This window comes from Delphinus delphis, chromosome 4, assembly GCF_949987515.2.
Source record: "Delphinus delphis chromosome 4, mDelDel1.2, whole genome shotgun sequence".
Taxonomy (NCBI): Eukaryota; Metazoa; Chordata; class Mammalia; order Artiodactyla; family Delphinidae; genus Delphinus; species Delphinus delphis.
In genome coordinates, this window is record NC_082686.1 from 132,433,001 (window position 1) to 132,458,110 (window position 25,110).

The following is a 25,110-nucleotide window of genomic DNA, read 5'->3' on the forward strand; positions in this document are numbered from 1 at the left end:
AAAGACCAATAAATAAAATAAAACCAAGTTACCTTTCCCCGAGCAGCTGATTTATTCTGAAATGCACCCCACAGAGAACTCAAGAGGTTTGCGTTGAGAAGAGATGGTCTTTTAACTGTTACATCCTTCAGGCTGTTCAGTATGCTTTCACTGTAGATCTCAAACTTGGGGGAATATTTTTCCATGGCATTGGTCACTTGAAAAGCCACACTAACCTGAGTCTCCGTGCCCACCTCACAGCTTACCCCACTGAGGGAACTGATGGCACGTAAGATGTCTTGAAGGTAAGTTTCCATCCAAGACTGACCTTCAAGCAACTTCTGCCCATTCTGCTGAGTTGAGATGTCAAATCCCACCACAATGTCCACAAAGCAATCTAGGATTCAAGGGAAAATCATATCTTATTAGACTAACAAATAGCTTTATTTGACTTGGATGTCATATCTGAATCACGGGACTTGGAATTCTTGTTTCTGTCCCAGTTATAAAGTTGGAAAATATGAAAGAGCATGAGTGAATAATGGAAGAGGCTCAGAATCACTCTTTCACAAGCTGTTAAAGTGTTACTTTTTTAGCATCTATAAAATCTAGATGATTCTATAATGAAGTTCTGAAAGATTTCATTGTGTCCATTGAGAAAGCTATGTAGTCCCTTAAATAGCTGAAATATGTTGTGGAAATGTTAACAGTCTAAAATAGGAAATTCATATCATGCTATTTATAACTGAGGTCATTCAACAAATATTAAATTATAATTATAAGGGAAATATAAAAAACATTTGAATACAGAAAGTAATTTAGAAAAAATAAATCACAAAAGACTCCTAAAGGAATGATTTTGATGATTTATCTTTCTGAAAAGAATCTTTGATTCCTCTTTTTGTCTCCTAACATCCACTCAGAAAAGAAAAAGTAGAAAGAAAAATAGAGACTCTGTGAGACCCTTTGAGATCTTGCTTGGTTGGAGTTCTTCAAGTGAAGAAACTGGGTACCGAATTACCCATATTCAACCGTGTCAAAGATGGCTTTGTGCTCAGAGCTCAGCCACTCAGGAAGCCAAAGCCACTGCTATTTTGGAGTTTAAGAAATACTTAGAGAAGCATTGCGTTTAAAGTGCTTTGCTCTCATCCTTATTAACTCTAGAGACATTTAAGCACTGGAGAAACTACAAGGGCTTGAAATTTTAAGCTGACCCTCCTAACAGGAAGATAATGAGAAGGGTAAAATCCTATGACATATACACTCTTTTTTCAAGAACTTTTAGGTTGACTAGAAACTTCAACCTTTTCCAGCAAATTACACACACACACAGCTTGCTTGGTAAAATAAGGCATAGGGATGTTTAATTTTAATTTGCATTATTTAGAGAAGCAGTTTTTCAGATATTTGTTGTGTAGACAAACGCCCGCCTTCCAGACACACTGGTCAGTTGGGCATTTGCAAGTCTTTGAAACCAAAACAACAGTTTCAGTTCTTAAAACAAGGGACAGGAACTTGATTCACTTTTAATGATAAAAGAGTTGGGTGAGGGAGAAGAAACCTTATTTGATAATCAATTTTCACCATGACATTCAAGGTAAATCAAAGTCATCAAAACATCTGAAAGGTGAGTTTTCTTATTTTACTGTACTTAATTGGAAAATGTCTTCTCCGATACTCAGAAAGTGAGATAAAAAGAAAGGAACTAGTCAGAAGGAAGCACTCGAATATGTCCCTTCCAAACTTCCTCTTAAATCTATATCCTTTCATTTCTATTTTGAGATTGAAAGTTTCACTCTTGGATGAACATTGTTTTAATCCCTGAACAGAAAACCATTCATTCACCAAAACACTTTACTGCCTTCAAGGAAAACAGTCTCTTGTGAAAAAACAAACATTGGCAAATATGCCAAAATGTCATTGAGTGTTCCTGGGAACTGTCCCCTTTAAAAATAAAGCGTTTTAATTTTTTGTCTAGATTACTGAGATTATAAACTCTAGTAAACAAGTTCCTGGTGTTTGTTTAACTAATTCAAATTGACAAATGAGTCCATGATAATGTGATCAAAGGAACGGAATTTGGGGAACAAGTCCAGAGGTGGCAGTCATATGCCTACAATTACATACAATTAGAGAGAGTGGGCCATGCAAATCATGGAATGGCCTTGCAGACTCTGCAGGACATCTGCCCTCAACTCAAGAGGCCTTTGAAGAGGCAGGGATGATTTTGGAAGTGGGCTAGGAAAAAGGCTAAAAGTGGATTTCCAAAGAGAAATAATGAAGGATTGTAGTTATCAATAGGATAACAGGAGTGGGAATCAAAAGGGGGTAATAAATGCAAGGGAAATTAAGAAGGTAATCCATGGGACTGGCTACAGAGGGTGATAAACACAAGTAAACTAGTACTCTGAGAATTTGCCAAATAGCAGTGTGGAACCCTGGATTGGGGAGGCAGAGTTTAGTTTTAGTCCTGTACAGGTCACTTCCGTGTTACTACCAAATAATTTCTGCCAAATCTCTTAGCCTCTCCGGGCATTAATTTTCTTGTCTATAAAAATAAGAAGATTATATATTTCAAAATAAAAATACAAAAGAACAGGAAAAAAAAAAAGGATTGAACTAGACAGTAATGGTCTCCTGCTAAACCCCAAAGCTGATTTTAATTATCTGACTTATAAAGAAAGTCCTTAATTGGAGTTAATGATGGCAGACTTTTAGTATTAAGAAATACTGTCAAACAAATGAACATATTTATGAAACAGACTCACAGACACAGAGAACAAACTTATGGTTACCAAAGGGGGAACGGGATGGGGGAGGGATAAATTGGATTAGCAGATACAAACTACTATATATAAAGTAGATAAACAACAAGGACCTACTGTACAGCACACGGAACTATATTTAATGTCTTGTAATAAACCATAATGGAAAAGAATATGAAAAAGAATATATATATATGTATGTATGACTGAATCACTTTGCTGTATAGCAGAAATTAACACAACATTGTAAAGCAACTATACTTCAATAAAATTTTTAAGAAAAGAAAGAAATACTGTCAAGATGGTAGGGTATATTTTTAAGATTAGAAGACAGATTTTTGAGATTATTTTCCCTTTTCTCAAAAGTTTTTGAGCAAAGGGCAAAGTCGGGCTGTTGACTGTTATTAACTGGGTTAAGAGAAAAATTTCTTTGGAGATTTGAAAGAAGGGGATATCTTAGATGAAAAAAAGAGAAAGAACGATCTAGCAAATATAGTTAGGTGAAGACCTAGTTTATATACCTCCCAGATTGCTTCTGCCCTCCCCCTCCCTCAGTCCCGGCCGCACACACACACAGGAGTTGGACGTTTGTCCACTGGAGAGCCTTGGCAGCCGCCATCGCTGGGTCTCCCACACTATGGGGGATGGGCAGGCTTTGACACGGCCTCCATCATTCTCACTGCGGTAGTTCCTCAATGACTCTGGTGCCCACGTCCAACCCAGCTGAACTCACGGGATCTCTGGCCCCTTCCACTACTTCAGCCACAGATACAATGCACTGCTGGCCCCGTATCTGGTTTTCCAAAGGGCTGATAGCACGATGCAGTAGGATGGGAGAGTAAGTCTCCATGGGGTGAACTCTGACCAGTGAGAGGCAGTAGATAGGAAGGAACCGGCAGATAACCAGCCTTTATTCCCCCTGATAGGCTGGTCTGTGCAGTGGTTCTGAGGCTTCCCTGGGTGATGTTCTGCAGGACCAACGTACCAGTGATGCTTTCTCAAAAGCTCTAGCTAGCTTGGTGATGTACATCTTGTATGTACTTTTCTCTTTTCTGTATCACTTCCCTCCACTCACTCTTGCTTCCCTGGGACTGTACTCCCACTGGAGTATTAGCACATAAACTGTGCTTTAAGCTCTGCTTTCTAGAGAATGCTATTAAGACAGGAACATAAAGAGATTCTTGTCAAGAAAAGTTGGAAATGACCGTCTATTTTTTCCTTATATTTCCCACATTCCTTGAGCCAATTCCTGAGGGTGTGTCTACTTCATCTTCATCAGACTGGCCTTTTGCTGAATCTCCTTTTTGACTCATCTTCCATGATGATGAAAAAGATGAGAGGTACTCTCGATTCTTTTGCTACCCAGTCACGGCTCCACACCAGAAAAGGCAGCAAGTCCATACCCTGAAAACTGCCTGGGGTCTCCTTTGGGTGGTCAGAATAGGTAGACTCCAAAATAATCAGGAGAATAAGCATGAATGAAGATAAGAAAACAGAATTTGGAGTTGTTTAGGGGAATGTGATGCATGTTGAGGCATTAAATTGGAATATGGCTCTGAAATGTTGCTAAACTACTAAAGTTCCTGAACCAAGGAACTCTTGGTACATTGTCCTTCTGTGAACTAAACTACTGCATCACTCCATGTACCTGTGTTAATGAGATCACTTCAAGATACCCTCTGTAATACGCTGTGAGAGTTACCAAGACATGCTGAACATTTATACACACTTCCCATGCATTCCTCACGTGTCCTTATGAAACACAGAATAAGTAGAAATGCTTCTAATTCTCATTTTGCAGAAGGGGAAGCTGTGACTTAGAGAAGCTGGCCTGAGGTCTCATAGTTATTATGGCGGATCTCGCACTTGGGAATCAGATCCAGGCCTGTCTGGAGCTCCTACGCTGAACGACCTTATTTCACCACCTCCAGGGTGTCCAGTGATGCCAGATCATGCAGGTTACAAGTGTTAGATTGTGCTGTCAGAAGTGACAGCTTAGCAGTGAGTGGCTTCCTTAGGGAGTAGCAGCTTTTGAGCTATAAACCCATGATGTCTTGATAAGTTTCAGCTATTAATTGTTGAAGCACATCACTTATAATGTAAGCATCAGATAACCTAGACAGCGATTATATCAAGAGAACTGGCAGCTTATTTAACAACCCACAAATGGGTTGGAATCAGACAGACCTAGGTTTCAAAATTTGCTTACTTTGTTGCCTCCTGTATGATCTGGGTCAGGTTACCAATATTCCTTAGAGCCCCAGTTTCTCATTTATAAATGGGAATGAAACCAAACCACAGAGGGTTTGGGAGTTTAATGAGATAATGCATTTAAAACACTTTAAAATGCTTGACCCTACACAGATGCACAAGAAATACTGATTCTTCCCTCATATCTCCATGCAGCTGACCATCCTTTCCCATAAATTGAAGCCTAAGTACAATCAGAGAAACAGAGATGATGTAACTGCACAAATGTGAAAAGAAAGGCGAGTGACCTCTCCAAAGTGGTGCATATTTTAATAAGAAGCAAAGCTGGATGTTCAGGCTCTGAATCTGGTTTGCTCTGAGACACACCAAGCTACTGTCTGATTTCCTTGATTTGGGGGTTTATCATTTAAGAGGAGCTAGTATCCTCCGCTATGTTTGCACTGGCTTTTGAAGCTTTATCAGCTTTATCATTCTAGCCTCATTATTCCTCAGCCCAGGCTTGGCTACAAAGGCCTCATACATTCTTGTTTGCTACAGTAATCACTTCAAGTTTACCTTTATAGGGTACTTTCCTTATTTGTTTGTTTATTTATTTATTTATTTATTTATACATTCATGACTGCTGTTTTGACTTTCCACATGGTCTTCTTTCATCCTCTCTAGGACAGACTAGATGGTTCTGGGATCATTTTCTGCCTAATAATTGGAAATGGGTATTTCATGTGAAAAAGGAAAGTCATGTGGAAGGTTTGGCTGAGGTCACCAGGCACATTCCAAAGTATGGGGGGAAAGTAGAGTGGGATTTACAAAGGTGATAATTCCTGACCAATGACAGGACTCTTAACCTTTGGCTCACACACTGGGTCTTATAAAAGGTTTGAGCTTGGAGTTTAGAGGAGCACTTTTGGAGACGATGGTTGGTGTGCCATGAGGTCTCTCCCCGCAAGCACACACACACACAAGGAGAGGAGGTAACGTCCTCTTTAAGTCAAGAGAGAGGAGATTTGAGAGGTGACTTGGAGATGACACAGCCTAGAAATTCTAAAGAATGAGACAGGATGGCACGCTGCTCTCTGCAAAGGAGAGGCACCCACACCAGGGGGCTGGAACTTCCAGTATTTACTGGGGAAATTGACATGTAATTGTTTCCCATGGAGGTGATACAGCTGCATGTAAGAAAGAGCTCTGTTGGGCTCCTCTGATCTCCCATCCAAGAAGGCCACCTGGAGGGGCAAAGAGCTGGCAGCAGATAAAGCTGGAGGCATCACTAGATGCCCGGTGGCTGAGAAAGGCATAAGGGAACATCTGGAATTGAGAGATGCTCACCATCCTCAGGGGAGCTATGGTGGAGAGACAGTGATGCTCTGACAAATGTGCTTTGGTAGGGGTGGAGGGGGTGGGGGCAGGAGGGGAAGTCTTTGAAACATTCATGAATGGGCCCAGCTTTAGACATGGGCTACTGAGAAAACGAAGTCCTGAAAAATGCCATCAAGTAGGAACTTTCCTGAATCTCTTTGGCTCCTCTCCCTTCCCCAGCCCATTCTGGAGAGGCCAGAAACCATGGTCAGTAAGAAGAGGGCAGGGCCTGGGAGAAGGAGGCAGAAGTGGGAGGTTGGGAACAATGGACAGAATGCCAACCGTGTGCAGTCGCTTCTGTCATGGTGAGTGGCCTGTGGCAGGGAAAGCACAGTAACCTTCTCGCAGTAACCTTCACGTGAAGTTTGAATAGTTCCACGGGGATGGACATATTCATCACCACTTTCATTTCCTGAAAGTGACTGAGGGCAAGGGAAGAGCTGACCCCCATGAATAAACTGAATGGGTCAATGGTAGACAAAAGTGAAGTGACTTTATAATGGCATCCCAGGTGTCATGTTTATTCAAAGTAACGTTACATATGCATTTTCTCATTTCATCTTCACAGTGACCTTCTGAACTAGGTGTTCTGTCATTCACATTTTACAGAGGAGAAAATTTTAAACTTAGAAAAGTTAAGCCACTTGTCCAAGAAAAAATAGCCATGGAGTGGGGATTTGCAGCCCAGTTAACTGTCCATTTCCAGAGCTGCCTCTTAGCAACCCTGTAGCCTTCCTCTCCCAAGTGGAAATCCAGGGTTAGTTATAATCCACAGGTAGTTATACAGAATCACAGCTAACCCAGTCAGAACTTTTAGAAAAATAGAAAAAGCTATTTATCCTTGAAGACCTTTCTTTCAATCTATTGGAAAAATGTCAAAATGTGCTAATTTTTAAGAAGATATTTACCAACTTCTCCAGTGAAGTTTCATAACAAAGCTCTAAACCTCTACAGATGTTGCCTCCCTACCTGTGGCAGCACTTGGCAGCCCCGTTGCCAGGCAACCCAAGTCTGTCAAATAGTTCATTTCTTTGGGACACATTCCTCAGCCTCTGAAACCAACCAGAGTGTAAACAACGGCCTTCTCCTCACACCTTCTGAAGCTGAGGCATTCCCATTCACAGAGGGGGCATGTACTCCCAGGAGAAGGGGAGAGAAAAGGACAGAGTCTCTCCAATATCCTGTTTCTTAATCCACAAGTCACAAAAAATACTTGATAACTGTGAAAAGCTTAATTTGAAATCCGGAGGCACAAAGCTATGTTTTCCCACCAGCCCCAGGGAAGGAACAAACACGAAGGACACTTTCAATACTCACTGCTCTCAGCCCCCGAGGTACAGATGTTGCGAACGATCCTCTTCTTGACCTTTTTCAGTTCGTCAAAGTTGTGAACTGTCAGTTTTTTATCGGCAGTCCCGGTGATCTGAACGAGCTGCTGGTCATCCACATCCCCGATGCCCACGGAGTAAATGTTGATCCCTCTGTGTCTCAGCTCTTCCGCGGCCTGAGCCACTTCGTCTTGGGACTGGCCATCTGTGAGGACCAGCAGCACCTGCGGGGTACCTGTGTTGATCCGGCTGCCCATGTCCGGCTGGAAGTAGTGCCCTACCTGCCGGAGAGCAGAGCCAATGTGCGTGTATCCAAAGATCTGCTGGATGTTTTCAATCTGAAAGGAGATCTCCTTTTTGCCGATGAAAGTTCCCAGTGGAAACTCCGGCCGGTAGGTGTGGCTGAACTGGGCAGCTCCTATACGCACTCTGTTGACACTGACATCGAAGTCTTGAACGACAGATGCCAAGAATTTCTTCATCTTCTTGAAGTCATCTGGATGAATGCTATTCGAACCATCCATGAGGAACACGAGGTCTACTTTTTCAATTTCACAATCTACAAAGTACACAGCAACAAAATCAGATTTTTATTCTTTCTCTAACCCAGCAGAAGTCAAATATTTCCAGCTACAGAGAAATGCTATTTCTGAAGCTGGTTTCTTAGCTTAAGCCACCCTGTGGTCCCATTAACTGGAGAGGAAACAAAAACAAACAATTGGGCATAAAGGCAGCATGAGGCATATACAATTCCCACGTCCTTTTAGGCTTCTCTTGGCTTTTCTGTTTGGTCTCACACCGAGATGTCAAAGAAATGGGTGTGGTGCCACAGAAATATTGTTCTCACCTGCAATCTAGCTTTAACTCTTCCAGAAAGCTCAGTGACAGTAGCAGCATAGCAAGAAAAAACACACCTCCATTTAGCGATGCAAACAAGAGACAGATGGTCTGTATTATTGGCTTGGCCTTGCTGGCCAGTTGAGCCAATAAGTGCTTTTCTAGTTTCTTAGGGCAAATTGAGCTTTGAGAATCATGACTTCCAGCCTATATCTAGTCAGTTTGTTTCTTAATCAGCCCATTTTCTGGTGTATACAGGCAAAAATGTCTACTTGAGAAAAATGTTTTTGAACAACGCACTATGGCTTAGAGATGCTTCCCTTGTCTTAACACAGCAAATTAACAAAAAGAATGTGAAAGGCCGTTGCCAGTGAATGAGTTATGCTTGGCACGAGCTCATGTGTGTTCCTTAGCCTTCTGGAAAGCATTATCATTTCCTTGAATTCCCCAGAGAGCTCACCATTGAACTAACTTTATTAATTCTCATTTTAACCTCAGAAAATGTTAAAGGTGTCTGAGATTCCTGTAGCCCAGATAAGCAAGGAAGAGATAAAATATAGGGTAAACAGATCCTTCGGGAATTGTTTAGTTCATTAAATTCCTTTGTTTCAGTGCCCAAGGGAAAACTTCCAGTATAAACGTTCAATTTCAACTTCTACAATGGACTTGAAAGGGGCAGATTGATTTTTAGACATTGGCCAACAGAAAGTAAGAGATTCTTTCTGGTTTTCAGTGAGATCCAGATGGATTTTTTTAGTTTTGTGAAAGAAAAAGACAGTACCTGCATTCTCAGGAGGCAAGGCATATGAAAAACAGGAAAGTTAAATAAGTTTTAAAAGGAACTGCACCAAGATTTTGAAATCCTTGATTAATATTAATTCATCTAATTAAAAATACTTGGTATTTTTGGTAAAACACATCCTAATAGAAATACTAAGGAATTTTAATAAACCACAATCTCCCTTTGAAACAAAAGTGTAAAGTGGCAGCTGAATGAATGAATGAATGAATACATACATACGTACATACATACAGCAATGCAATTTCTAGCTGCCAGAATAGAAACACAGCATCCAGGGCAAAAGACGTCCTGCTCACAATCTTCTCTGGAAACATCTGAGGCTAAAACTGAGGGCTTAACATTGGGCTCCATATTGCAAATGAACTTGTGCCATAACAGAAACGGGTGAAGGCACAGGGGACTTCCAGAATGGAGGAGAGAGGGCTTCAAGCAGTGGTCGCTGGTTCTTAGGAAGAGAGGGATTTGATTTCTTGTGTAAAGAACAGGAAGGAGAACTAGAGGGTGAAAGTGGCATGTAAACACAGTTGTGTTCCAATAAATAAAGCCTGTTTGAAATGGCGAATTTCCCATCATTGGAAGAGTTTAGGCAGAAGTGAGTGGGAATGTTGTGGAAGGCCAAATGAAACATCCTTGAGGTCTTTCCAATTTGAGATTCCACAATGTGGGAACTTCTGCAGAACTCTCAGTGCCCCTTCTCTTTGGTTTCTCCCTTATTTGGACCTCTGCTGATAATTAAAAACTTAATGGATGAATCTTACCTACTTTTGAAGAGTTACACACACTGGCGGACACATCTGAAAATATCCCCTTCAGGCCTCCAAAAGTTTCCACAAAGAAGTACTTGTCACTTGATCCTGCCATGGCCAGCAGCTCCACGGGGTTGGCACCAGCGATCCCCACGGCCAGGACAAGGATGCCCTTGTCCCGTAAGGCCTTGGCTGTGGCATCGAGCTTATCGGCATCATGGGATTCCCCATCGGTGATTACGATGAGGACCTGGGGGACCCCCTTGTGCAGGCGGCTGCCCCGGGCTTCAGTGAACATGTGGTCTGAGAAGTCCAGGGCCTTGGCGGTGTAAGTGTTGCCCCCCATGGGCTGGTCATTTTGGAGCACCGAGATCACCTCCCGTTTTGTGCCAAGGTTATCCAGATAAAACAGCACCTCTGGGTCATCTGCATACTTCAGAGCCCCAAACCGGACGTGATTCTTGCCCACATCAGCTTTTTTCACCAAGCCAGTCATGAAGTCCTTCATGATATTATACTCATCATGGTCAATGCTGCCAGAGCTGTCAATTACAAACACGACATCTAAAACTTCAATGCGCTTGCATTCTGAAGGAGGAGAAAGGAAAACTGGATGAGATTAGCTTGCACATCATGCAGGACTCCCCTCCCCCACCTGTTTTTTAAATGCCAGTGTCTCCTCTCCATAGGATCAAGCTGTACATTGGAATGTCCGCTCCCTGGACAACAGACACAACACACATGCATTTGTGCTGCCAGTACATAGTAATGCTCATTTAGGTGGCTTTTAGGACAAGGCAGATGTGACGTGAAGCCTACTGCAGGGGTTGGGAAGGGGGTGGGAAGATGGGTCACAGGATCATCAGGGATAAACATGTCAAGTGCTTTTGGACCAAAAAAAGAAAAAATTCAAAATTCTGAGGAAATTTTCCTGTGTTTAAGTGGTACTTTCAACATGTGCTTTCATTTACACTAATTTGTTTATTCTTTTTAAGCCACAGGGACCATGAGATTTTATTCTTAAAATGAACCCTGGGGAAATGACCAGATGAAAATGAATTTGGCAACACTGTATATTTTTTCATGTTTAACTTTTCAAGGTTACATTTTCTCCCTTTTTGACTTTCTTAAGACATTATCTGTTTTCATGATTGGGCCTCGTCATAAAAATAAACCCATTTCACACCTGGCCCAACCAAGTGGTCCTAGCATGACTTCTCATTAACCTTTTAAATGTAGGGTCAATGTCATGGAAAAGTAAAGCAGGAAAGACCCAATTAGTCTATGTGTGTATCACATTCTAACTCAAGGTACAGAGTTCCAAACTCCAACTCACTCATTCTGGAGAAGTGGAATTGTAAGATGGTGAATGATTTAGTCTCTATGTAGCACCATCCCTCTACAGGCCTTAGGAAGGTGTGTTCCAAATGTTAACTCATCCATTCTGGAGAAATGGAACTGTGAGAAGATTCCCCCTGCCCCCTCCGAGGCTCACCACATTCCCTTCCTTGACAGCCACTTTATTGCTCTGTGGTAGGGCTGTTGCAAATCCTAAAGCCAATGCACTTCCCCCCCTAACTAGAGGCCATGTGTACAGAGCCGTAACCAAATTCTCCAGAAAGTCTGGGTCCTCACAAGGAGAAACTATGTCCCTCTGGCCTTCGGCTGCCCAGGGGACCTGCTTGGATTACCCAGGGGGCTGGGGGGTAGACTGCTCAGTGCTGGCACCCTTCAAAAAGGTCAGATTTGTTCTGGGTGGAGTTACCAGGACATGTAATCCAGGTGTATTCCTCTTGCCACAAAACATAGACCGCAGTCACCAAGACTTCTAGTGGGGGTTGACAAGAACTGTTATTTGAACAACAGAACAATGTCCCTCTTTTCCTTCAAAATTCCATTAAGATCCATCTCCTCCATAGAGGTTTTTCAGAATGCCTCTTTCATCAAGTCCCATGGGTCGCAGTATAAATCAGCCCCTTATTTCTGCTGAACCTAAGTTTTATCACTTCCCTTACTCTGCAGTCTCCTAGGAACATGTGGGTGACTATACTATTTATTTCCTTGGAAGCATCCATTGCTCAAGTTCCTATATTATATTCCTCCTTTATAGGATTTAATAAATATCAACATGTTTTTACAAAGATTATCTCATTTTATGTAAGTATTGATTTTTAAAAATTGTAAAATGAACAAACATGTATAGTGGATGTTAAGTCAAAGGGGAGACACCTTGCCCAGGAGGTTATACCCCTCTATCGCCTGTCTCAGTGGACCACACATAGCCCCCAAACTCAGATTATACAAGGCTGGGCCCCTGCCTCAAGGTGAAACCGACTCTGTGATGTAATTCATGCTCAGTGCTCCCCGTGGGATGAGGCTGAAGCCAGACTCTAGCTGAGACCACCTCCTTGCTTAACTCTTACCCATGCCCTGTCCTGCCCTCCTTACTTCTCTTCTGAAAACACCTCCTCAATAAATCAAAGGTCTACAAATAATGAATGCTGGAGAGGTGTGGAGAAAAGGGAACCCTCCTACATTGTTGGTGGGAATGTAAATTGGTGAAGCCACTATGGAGAACAGTATAGAGATTCCTTAAAAAACTAAAAATAGAGCTACTGTATGATGCTGCAATCCCACTCCTGGGCCTAAATCCAGAGGTAACCATAATTCGAAAACATACATGCACCCCAATGTTCATAGCAGCACTGTTTACAATAGCTGAGGCAAGGAACAACCTAAATGTCCATATATATAATGGAATATTACTCAGCCATAAAAAGAATGAAATAATACCATTTGCAGCAACATGCATGGGCCTAGAGATTATCATACTAAGTGAAGTAAGCCAGATAGAGAAAGACAAATATCATATGATATCACTTATACTGTGGAATCTAAAAAGAAAAAGATACAAATGAACTTATTTACAAAACAAACTCAGAGACAGAAAACAAACTTATGGTCACCAAAGGGGAGGAGGGGGGGAAGGGATAAATTAGGAGGTTGGGATTAACATATATACACTACTATATATAAAATAGATAACCAACAAGGACCTACGGTATAGGACAGGGAACTCTACTCAATATTTTATAGTAACCTATATGGGAAAAGAAACTGAAAAAGAACATATATATGTATGTATGTATAACTGAATCACTTTGCTGTACACCTGAAACTAACACGACATTGTAAATCAACTATACTCCAATAAAATTTTTAAAAAAGGAAAAGCAATAGATAAATAAATAAATAAATCACTTCCACAAGAACCCCCGACTCAGCTTCTGCTTCTAGGGAACCAGACCTAAAATCCGGTACGATACTATTTTCCTTAAATGGAGGATTCATCACCCTAGTGCTTTGTCTACGAAAGGGAAAGCATCTAGGTGGATCAGAATTGTTCCTTACTGTCTAATTTAACAGTTCTGTTGAGGAAACTTTCATTTCTATAAGCAAGTCAAAAGCCACTAGGATACAATGTTCAAATAGTAGTCTGCTTAGTTCAAGAAACAACGACTAACATGTATTTGTGGCATTTGGATAATCCCCCTATAGTGAATATGCCCACACCTACCTTCATGGGGGCTGCATATTCCAAAAACAAGGTCGTCTTCAATGTGTTGCAGAATGTCAAAATTCTCAACATAAAAAACCATCTCCGGCCTCCCACTGATCTCCTCAAGCTGGGTGACATTGGAGCCAAACACCCCCACGGAGTAGATAATTATGCCTTCTTGCCGAAGTGCCACTGCTGGGTCCTTGACTGTGTCCTGAGCCTCACCGTCCGTGATGAGAATGAGGAACTTCCTGACGTTGGGTCGGGCCCCCTTGGCAGGGCTGAAGTACTGAGACACGAAGGTCAGGGCGCTACCGGTCAAGGTAGTTTCTCCAATGTGAGCCATTCGGTCTATTGCATCTGAAATTTCCCCCTGGGACATATATCTGTTGAGCTGAAACTCCTCCTTATTGATGTCACTGAACTGGACTACACCGATTTGCACCCTATCTCCCCCAATCTGAGATTTGCTCACCAGGTTTTTCATAAATGTTTTCATTTTGATGAAGTTTTCAGGTCCTATACTGCCAGAACTGTCCACCAGAAACATGATGTCGGCCTTCATCTCTTTGCAGGCTACACAAGAGAAAGGAGATGGGTTATTCAAGTTGGCTTTGTGTAAAAAGATTAAGAGTGAACAGAAAAACCCAAAACACAAATAATTCTATATGTAAGTTAAGCATGTACTTGGTAAGGGCTGTTATCAGGTAAATAATGCATTGAAGGCAATGAGAGGGAGCCTATTCTCTTTGTTATTTAGTGATTTGCTTTAATATGTAACTCAGGGTTTCTCAGCCTCAGCACTACTGACATTGTGGGCTGGAAAATTTGTATTGTGGAGGGCAATCCATGCACTGTAGGATACTGTAGGATGTTTAGCAGTATCCCTGCCCTCTACCTGTTAGATGCCAGTAGTGCTGCCCCAATTATGACCAGCAAAAATGTCTCTAGATATTGCCAACTGTTCCCTAAGGGGGCAAAATCACCCCTGGTTGAAAACTATTGATCTAACTCTAGAAGATTTCATACATGTTTTATCAAAAAGCAATTTAAATAAACCTGTAGTACTCCTTAAAATCAGAAATCATTTGATCATATTACACAGGCAGTGTCTAATCATAGATCTATCCTCACAGGGATTTGTGGGGAGAAGCTAATTAATACTTATTAGAAGCTAATTAATTAGCACTCCCCTAGTTATCACCACCAAACTTGTCTCTAGACATTGCCAACCATCCCCTGAGGGGGAAAAATCACCCCTAGTTGAAAATTACTTATCTAGCTCTAGAAGATTTCATACACATTTTATTAAAAAGCAACCGAAATAAACCTGAAATATTCTTTTTATGCTTCAGATAATAATAATTAGAGCAACACTATAATGGGCCCTTCATTTTGTTCTGGATAATAAACAGCTCCACGAGTCAATGAATCTCAGCTTGGTCATTTATGCTGTTTCTGCACACCTGCAGCATCAAACACTGCAGAAAGTAGATGTAAATTGTTATGTATAGGATGGGTAAACAAAAAGGTCCTATTGTACAGCACAGGAAACTATATTCAATATCCTGTGATAAACCATAATGGAAAAGAATATGAAAAAGAATGTGTATATATGTATAACCGTACAGCAGAAGTTAACACAGCATTGTAAATCAACTATATTTCAATTAAAAAAACAAAAAATAAATACTGCAGGAAAGCAATTTGGGAGCTGAAGTCCAAAGGCAAGGAGTCCTACCTTCTTTGGCACAGATTTCTTGAACAACCTGGTTTCTTATGTCTTTCAAGGCATCAAAGTCATGCACATAGTACACCCGCTTCTCCTCGCCTGCGATTTCTCGCAGCTGTGTCTCGTTGGCCTCCTTGACCCCAATGGCATAGACGTGGATGAGCTCCTCTCTCAGTCTGTTTGCGGGCCCCAAGATGCTGTCCTGGGATACACTGTTGGTCAGGACAACAAGGTGGCTTGGCACTCTGTTTTCCCGCTGCCTCTTCGCTTTCTGCAGCAGCCCCAGGGTGAAGTTCAAGGCTGCACCTGTGTTTGTGTTCCCGCCCAGCTGCCTGATGTTCTCGATGGCCTTTCCCACATCATGCTTGTTGGTGTATTTATTGATCTCAAATTCCAAGTCCCAGCGGTCAGCATACTGGACAGCCCCAACTCGCACCTTCTGGGGAGCGATGTTGAACATCCCTACAACCTCCGACAGGAAGGTCTTCATTTCCTGGAAGTCCGTGGCCTGGGTGCTCCCAGAGCCATCGATGAGCAGATAGATGTCTGCTTCCTCAGTGTCCACACAACCTAAAATGCAACACGAAAACTGAGTGTGGCATTGGGGCAAGTGGGACAGAGACACAGGGGCAGGTGGGAGGAAGGGCAAACACCAGCCTTGTCAGACAGAAAAATGGGAAACAGTTTCTCCATGTTAAAGACCCAAATGAATTACCTGTGACAGTTTGAGATGATTTGTATCAAGGATCAGAGTCAATCTGGATGTAGTAAAAGATTAGAAAGAAAACATGAAGATGCTTTTTACAAGTCACTTCTCTTAGCAGGGAGTAACTGTTTAGCAAAATGTTAAGTGGTGATTTGCGAGCTAGAGAAGGTAGCATTTAACTGGACATGGTGGACAAAGTGCCGTCTTTCTTGAAATCTTGAACAAAGTATTTACCCTTCATCCACTCCTGGTCAGTTAACACAACCAGGGGTATTGTCAGTGGCCTTATTTATGCCAGGCAGTGACACTTCTGCAGTCGACATGCTGTAAATATTTGTTGAAGGATGCAGATATACATATGTATTGCATGCACACACATAATTTATGAAAAATACATGTGTATGTATGAAATATATGAAATACATTGCTCTCTGTCTCTCTCTAAACTCACTGATACTAGAATAGTACCTCCCAATAAATTCATTACTCTGTCCTCAATCCAAATCATGCTTCCTCTTTATTCTCTAAATTGGAATTTGAGGCTGAGGGAAGAAGAGGAGGGAGAGAAAAGTACTCACACACAAAAAAAAAGAAAGGAAAGGCAAGGAAACATGAGAGGCAAAGGTGAGAAAGGAAAAAGTGCAGAGCGGGAAATAACAAAGGAAGGTATTCTGGAGTGTTGAGAAGTAACAAAGAATCCAAGTAAAGCTGTGCAAAAGAGCAAATAAAAAAAGAAATCCCGTCTTCCCATTCCAACACCTCAAGAGCTTTTATTCTCCCCCAATTTACGTTTCCTATTATCAAGTTAAATTAAAAAGTCAGGAACTCACTCTCCCTCCCTACATCATGCCTGCCAAGCCCTTTTGTACACAGAACACCTGCAAGACAAGAAAAAAGCAAAACGATGGGAATAATCCTTCTCTCAGCAAAAGGCTTTACCAGATTTGAGGGTTTCAGTCCTTTCGGAAATGACAGAGACTGTGTGTGTGATCTGGTTCCGCAGTTTCTTTAGAAACGTCTGGTTGTGGGCGGCCAGGTCGGAGAAGGTTTTCAGTTTGGAGACGTACTGCTTGGCAGGGTGAGATGCGATCTTCTCCAGCTGGGCGTCGCTGGCCCCCTCTATGCCCATGGTGAAGATGGTCACCCCCTGGCGCCGGAGGTTCAGAGCAGCCTTGGTCACGTTGTCCTCAGACGGGCTATGGGTCACCAGCACAGCTATCTGTGGCACCCCCTGATTCTTCCGACTGCCGTGCTGCACGCTGAAAACCTCCTTCCTGATCTTTCTCAAGGCAGCTCCAGTGTAGGCCTTCCCGGCCTGGGGAGAGAGGCTCTGTATATCCTGGAAAACCTCTGACTTGTTTATGCCACTGCTCAGTGGGTTAATCACCTTCGTCTCATTGCTATAGGCCACAAGGCCAACCCTCATGCAGTTTTCCTTGATGTCCAGAGCAGATACACTTTCTTCCAGGAATTCTTTAAGATAGTCAAAGTCCTCCCAGCTGCCATTGATGGACATATCCAACAGGAACACAACATCTGCCACAGAAGGGCCTTGGCAAACTGTGGGCAAGGAAAGAACAGGCAGAGTTTCAATTCAGCAACTCTGCTCAGCATTAAAAGACACGGAGAACTCAACCAGAACTTAGTTATGCCCTTAAAGATGGAAGGAGGTGTACAAAATGATTATGAAGCCGAGATCAGAGAGTCCTGGGTTCAAAGGTGGGAGCTTAGCTAACCTCCCAGCTCCAATTTCCACATCTGTAAAATATAAGTAACCATAATAATGATCTCATAGAGTTGTTATGGGGATTAAATGAGATCATGTGTTTAGTATGGGACCTGGCACATAAAAGTCACTCAGTGAACAGAAGCTACTGCTATTGTATTAAAATCACTAATAAAATCAGTATTTATAGTCCAAACATTCTTAAAGGATGGTAATGGAATAGCAATTGACATTCCAATATTTTATTCGGGAAAGATGCTAGTAATAGGATTCCCATATTTTCATAGATTGCTACAAGAAAAGCAGCATTCTCCAGTATCAATAGACAGTTTTATATGTCATCTCACTCAAACTGACTTAACCAGACATAATGTGAGTTTCTTACATCACTTGTTTGGACTTGTACACTTTGAGCAAATTGTTTTTTTACTGGCTCTCTCCTGCCCCTCTCTTGGATGATGTTCATAAACTCTTGGCCATTCTTGCTAATAGGAGAGCACAAGGGGACAGACCAGGACAGTAGGTTGGAGTTGGAGCAGAACACGGGGAAGCTAATTTAGAACAGAGCTGCAGGAAGGGGCAGCACGGGACTGAAACCACACAGGCGTGGCTCTGACTCCAGACTGCAGGGCCAGGTCACATCATCTCTAAGAGGGCCCGCAAGTACCTCTCTGTGGAACAGAGGTTTTGGACTTCCTGAAGTTGTTTCAAGCTCTAACATCCTGTGATGACATTATACGGCTTCTGGAGTCAAGGATTTTTTTAGGAGCAAATCGACCTTTTAAATGAACCAGGAATAAAACTACATAGCAACTGAAGCCCAGGAAGAAAGCTCAGGCAGCTGGGAGCAGGGTGGAGGCAGCCTGTGAATGATGAGCAAGAAGTGAAGCATGGAAAACCAAGGCTCACCAAGTTCACTGGATTTAAAAAGGCCACAATCATTCCAGAATGATTTATGCAGAATTTAACATCTGAAAATGCAGCCCAGCTTTTGGGGAAGGGGATGTTCATAGAGTCTCCATCCTCTCCTCTTGTTGATCTTCCAAAAGCATTTTATCATCATCCCTACACACGCGCCCTGAACCCACCTTCCACAAGAATGTCATTGACTGCTCCTTCCTTGTACTGAGCCGCATCCTTGAGAATCTGCGTCATGTTTTGGGAGAACGTGCTGAGGTCTCGGACCGTCCGGAGGCTGTAGTGGAACTGGCCTGTGGCCATGGCCTTCAGGGTCTCCTCGGACACCCCCTGCATACCCACGGAGATGATCCTCACCCCGTCGTTGCGCAGCGCCTTGGAGGCCTCTTCCACGGCATCCTCAGACTCAGCTGAAGCCAGGACCACCAGGATCGGCGGAAACTGTCTCCTGTCCCTCCCGTTTGAGAAGTAGGTTGTGTGTACCTCCTGGAGAGCGTTACCAATCCTCAGGGAGCCACCCAGGAACCTGAAGTTCTTCTTGAGGTGGTTCAACATGGGCCCTCTGCTCTTGAAGGTGCTGAGCTGGAATTCTCTGTGGAGCCCATCGCTGTACTGGGCCAGGCCCACACGGTACTTGTGGGCCTCTATGGGGAGGCTGGTGATCACTTTGTTGATGAATGTCTTTACAAACGGGAAGGATTTAATTCCCATGTGGTCAGAGCTGTCCACCAGAAACACCACATCGGCATACTCAGGGCCTACAAACCCATAGACAAACACAAACAAAGCAAACTTCAAAAATTTACTACCAAGTTTAATGCCAACCATATGGGAAAAACATTACTTCCCTCTTTTGTTTGTATTTGTAATATCTTTCCAATGCACTGAAAATAATACACATTCTCTCAAGAAAAATATTGTTTCTTGGGCTGATTATTTATACACCCTCTCATTTGAACTGATCATGAAATTAAGCATCACTTTTGCAAGGAATTAAGTAGAAATAGGTAAATATAAACAAGTTAAAAATCATGGGTTTTTATATGTTTAGTGGATAATTTCCCCATGTCTTTTTTTTCTTTCAGAATTTGACTTCAATTTATATCAACACGATAAACATTTTCATTGAGAATCTAATCAAATCAAATTTGAATGGAGAAATCTAAAAAATAGCCTTTCATTGTGATTTCCACTTAAGCAAAGCAACAAGTGATCTGATTAACTTATAAACATATTAGTTTTGTATTCAAAGTGTCAAGTTGGTGAAGTTTAAAAAGAATCCTAAAAACCATAAATATGAGATTGCATTAATCTATCTTAAAGTTATTTACAATATTTTTTGATGAGTGGGCATTATAATTGGTAAATTTATTCTCACAAATGTAAAATGTGATAGAAACATGAGCATTCCTACCTTAAGCTAGGAATAGGATTATACTTTTAATTTCTATTAAGAATATAATTTTTATAGAGGTATACAATACTTTGCTGAGCTTTTAAGGCTTCATTTGATGCCAGATTCAATGCTAGGTATGTAAAATTATATTTTTATGTGATAGAGAGTTATTTGGTTCAAGCACAAAATATCATTTGCTCATGGTCTGTCTGCTGGTTTGAATTCAGAGCTCTTACAACTGTTCTATAAGCTCCATTTCTGGTCCAGGGAAGGGAGGGAAATATTTGTGTGTGTCTGGATGGTGTATGTTTAAGAAAATACAGTGTAATTGAACAAGCAATGTGAGTCCTGACTTTGTTATCAGCTAATTCTTCCAGCTCTGTCAAGCCATTCAATATACTTGGGCCTCAGTTTCCTCATATTTTAAATGAGTAGATTCAACTAGAAAATATCTAAGGTCTCTCCTCACTCTGAGTTTCTGATTATCTGAAAGAGTCACAAGATAAATTCTAATCAAATTAAAAGAACTTCAATCTTTTCTTGTCTACAACTGTGAGGAAATCAGCTTTGGCACCCCAGCATGTTACTTCATTCTCTTTAGAGCAGTCTGATCAAGGCATAGTGGATAAAATCATTCTTTCTTTTCTTCTAAACAACATGATTTCAACCAGTTTGAGATTGCTTTGATGATCATATAGCCAGCAGAATCTCAGGGGAAAAACTAATTGAGGGGATCAACATCTTCCTCCAAGAGAAGTCTGGAACCCCTCTGAGGACTGTCAGGTGAGTACTGCGTAGGATGGCTTGACTTGTGACCAAAAGTGACCTTTCTATTCATGGACAAATCCCCATATTTTGTATGGAGAAAAGAAATGTAGCCACTGGCACAGGAGGCATATTTAGGTTCTAACCAGGCCCATCACTGTATGTGAACCACAGAACAACTGGGGAAAAAGCACTGTCTTTCTTTAAAAAGCTTAATAATAGGCCTAGTGAGACATCAAAGGAAGATGTTTGCAGGGCAAAGTCTAATCTGTCTCTCCAGAAAACTTGCTTCCAAGGTCAGAGTCCTTGAGAAAACTGTAAAAGTCAATCTAGGTGGCCCTGGACATGAAGCGACCAGTATAAGAACTGATTATTTAGGAGGTGGTAGAGGCTGTGAAGGCTTGGCCAGTATTTTGACTTCAAGTCCACTGGACATAGATTGCTGACAGTGGATGGCTCTGGAGCTCTCTCTTCAGGGTAAAAGCACTTTCTTTACAATAATCAGACACTCAGTTTAAATTGGAGCAAAATCTGGATGCTTAACCAAGACAAATGTTTTGGCACAAACGAATTAGGAAGAGACATTTCAAATTTTCTAGGCCTGAACCTAATGTTAAAAGAGAATTTTCATGCAACCTCCCAGAAGACCTAGAAGTAGTTGAAACTGAGGACAAGAAAATAGTTCTCATATCTTCCTATTGTGAACAAGGAATAAGATCCAGAAACAAATGATCTTCAAAGGAACACAGGGTGACATCAAAAGTAACTGAGCTGCCACTCCCACCCTTACTATCATCAAAATCAAAACAAAGCAAAACAAAACACTTAACTTTTAAGCAAGTCAAACTCATATATTATTTTCCATAATGAAAATTAAGGAAAAGAATTATTTTCATTTTTTTCCTTACCAGAATGTTGGTTGACAGAAACATGGGAACAAATTATCATAAGGAGCAAAGTGAGCAGCATTTTCGTATTATAACCTGAAAAATCACCAACTTGAAATCTGAAAAGGCAAAAATATAAACATCTAAAATTGTTGTGGATACTATTTGGAAATCAAGACTCAAACACATATGAGCACACAAAATTATATAATAAATTGGGTGAAGACAAGGAATTTCTGAGGTTCCCTGACCTTTGGCTCTGTGAAGTGCCTTGGAGAAAAATGAACCGTCAACATTTACAGAATCACAAAAGCTTCTCCTGGTCCCCAGACCCTGTAGAAACATGAGTTTTTGATTGTCAATGGAAGCAGCCAGATGCATTCTAGTTCCACCAATATTATGTGTCCCTACTAATCAATTTTCCTATAGCCTCATGTCACCCTCTGTCCACTCATTGCCAAGACAATTCAGAGTTCACAGTTGGGACACAGTCTAAAAGCTGATTTGCAATTTTTCCAACATGAACATGTAGGTGTGTTTCATACTTGAGAAGTATTTCTAGATGTGGTCAAAATTCTCTTTTCTCCTTTTCCTACATGATTAGAAAGGTAACTATGTCCCTTTATTCTTAAATTTGAGAGAAGACATAAAGAAATAAGTAGTGACCCTCCATATTGCATACGATGTCTTGGTCCTCAGAATGATGCAATTGGTATCATTTTTTTCCAACAACCTAGAACCACATGAAGCAAAGTTTTCCAATTCTGGTTTGGCCTAAAGCATTTTCAGCCACCTTGAATTATTCGTTTCATGGGATAAAATAGGATATTGAAGATATTGACAATAAATATTTCAATTAAACAGATTGGGCTCATTCATTCACTCATTCATCCACTGAATAAAAAATGAATTGATCCGTGTTAATAAACTAGTATTTCTGTTTCTTGCTTAATTCATACCCAAATGTGTATTTGATACAAATGACTGTCTCATTCCTTGTCAGGCAGGCTCCTATTGTTTAATATTTCACCCTTTCAGAAAAGGGACCTTTGCCATGAAAAATTCCATCCCCACTTCCTCATCTACTCCATCGTCCCTCTGACATTCTGGAATTTGGGACCCTGTTCTGTTCCTTCATAGGAAGACTAGATGATTTAAACTTTTCAGGCTGTGAGTCAATTTATCCATGCTATTTCAGAGGAAATCAGTAAGCTGGAAGGGGACTTTAGGAGGTTGTTTTTAGTTCAACCTTTCATTTTAGAGGAACTTTGGTCCCAAAGTGGATTGTCCAAAGTGAAAACTTGGACAATATGTACAAATTTTCTACTAATGTGTATAACAATAATAACAAAGTCTACCATTTGGTCAGTCTTGACCATGTTCCGTGTCCTGTGCTAGCAGCTTTATACTTGTTCTCCTGTTGCATATCGATAGGAAACCTAGAAGCAGGTCATATTATTGTTCCTATTTTGCAGATAAGGAAACAGATTCATAAAGGGGAATGTGATTCAAGGCCACACAGATAAAATGGGCCACAGTTCAGACTACAGCCCACATCTATCCAATTTTAAAATCTGGACTCTCAAACTTAGTTCCTCTGCATCCCAAACTCAGTATTATTTTTAAATTTTATTTTATTGAAGTAGAGCTGATTTACAATGTTGTGTTAATTTCTGCTATAAAGCAAAGTGATTCAGTTATACATATATATTCTTTTTCTTATTCTTTTTCATTACGGTTTATTACAGGATATTGAATATATTTCCCTGTGCTATACAGTAGGACCTTGTTGTTTATCCATTCTATACATAATACCAAACTGAACATTATGAACACAAAAAGTGTCTCCAAGTTTTTTGGTTCTATGTCTCTTTTTCAAAGTATTAGGGGTTACTGGTACTTGTTTTCATGCCTTTTTATTTTCGCTTTTCAAACCAGTGCTTTACCCTCTTCACTTTTCTGTCTATATTATGAACTTTCTCAATGAGTGCTATCTTTAGGAGTTATGAGAGATAAGAGACTTTAGGTTACTCCATAGGATAAATGCCAAAGACTGGAAGAAAATAGTACTGAATGGAAGTTAAAACCTGGAGAGAAAAGTGAGGGTTACCTAAGGCCACAATAGTCTCAAACAGTATGCAGCATCCAGAAATTTCGCCATGCAGGTGGTCAATACTACTGATACATTAAGAGTTGAGTTCCTTGGGATAGCATTTTGTAAAACAATTTTCTTTTTTTAACATCTTTACTGGAGTATAATTGCTATACAATGGGGCATTAGTTTCTGCTCTATAACAAAGTGAATCAGCTATACATATACATACATCCTCATATCCCCTCCCTCTTGCGTCTCCCTCCCACCCTTCCTATCCCACCCCTCTAGTTGGTCAAAATGCACTGAGCTGATCTCCCTGTGCTATGCGGCTGCTTCCCACTAGCTATCTATTTTAAATACGGTAGTGTATATATGTCCATGCTGCTCTCTCACTTCGTCCCCGCTCCCTCTTCCCCCTCCCCGTGCCTCAAGTCCATCCTCTATGTCTGCGTCTTAATTCCTGTCCTACCTCTAGGTTCTTCAGAACTTTTTTTTTTTTTAGATTCCGTATATACGTGTTAGCGTACGGCATTTGTTTTGCGCTTTCTGACTTACTTCACTCTGTATGACAGTCTCTAGGTCCACCCACCTCACTACAAAAAACTCAATTTCGTTTCTTTTTATGGCTGAGTAATATTCCATTGTATATATGTGCCACATCTTCTTTTTCTTTTTAATAATACTTTCTGTATTTAATTACTTATCAAATCCTATGTAGTTCTCTTTTTTAAACATCTTTATTGGAGTATAATTGCTTTAAAATAGTGTGTTAGTTTCTGCCTTATAACAAAGTGAATCAGCTATACATATACATATATACCCATATCTCCTCCCTCTTGCATCTCCCTCCCACCTTCCCTAACCCACCCCTCTAGGTGGTCACAAAGCACTGAGCTGATCTCCCTGTGCTATGCGGCTGCTTCCCACTAGCTATTTTATATTTGGTAGTGTATATATGTCCATGCCACTCTCTCAATTCGTCCCAGCTTACCCTTCCCCCTCCCCATGTCCTCAAGTCCATTCTCTATGTCTGCATCTTTATTCCTGTCTTGCCCCTATGTTCTTCAGAACCATTTTTTTTTAGATTCCACATATTTGTGTTAGCATACGGTATTTGTTTTTCTCTTTCTGACTTACTTCACTCTGTATGACAGATTCTAGGTCCATCCACCTCACTACAAATAACTCAATTTTGTTTTTTATTATGGCTGAGTAGTATTCCATTGTATATATGTGCCACATCTTCCTTATCCATTCATCTGTTGATGGACACTTAGGTTGTTTCCATGTCCTGGCTATTGT

The 25,110-nt window shown here is 41.1% G+C and overlaps 1 protein-coding gene across 1 annotated transcript in view; it reads right to left on the minus strand.

The window, feature by feature from the left end:
* The window catches only part of LOC132425098 (collagen alpha-6(VI) chain), a 110,077-nt gene extending 88,044 nt beyond the window's left edge, over positions 1 to 22,033 (minus strand). Inside the window, exons 1-9 of the mRNA XM_060011479.1 lie at positions 21,965 to 22,033; positions 21,735 to 21,832; positions 18,836 to 19,423; positions 16,961 to 17,581; positions 15,325 to 15,885; positions 13,602 to 14,159; positions 10,037 to 10,612; positions 7,629 to 8,198; positions 33 to 376 (exon numbers count right to left, since the gene is read on the minus strand). Of these exons, the coding sequence (XP_059867462.1) occupies positions 33 to 376; positions 7,629 to 8,198; positions 10,037 to 10,612; positions 13,602 to 14,159; positions 15,325 to 15,885; positions 16,961 to 17,581; positions 18,836 to 19,423; positions 21,735 to 21,795 (3,879 nt within the window). The 5' untranslated portion in view covers positions 21,796 to 21,832; positions 21,965 to 22,033. The remainder of the gene's footprint in view (positions 1 to 32; positions 377 to 7,628; positions 8,199 to 10,036; positions 10,613 to 13,601; positions 14,160 to 15,324; positions 15,886 to 16,960; positions 17,582 to 18,835; positions 19,424 to 21,734; positions 21,833 to 21,964) is intronic.
* Between the last annotated feature and the right edge of the window lie 3,077 nt (positions 22,034 to 25,110).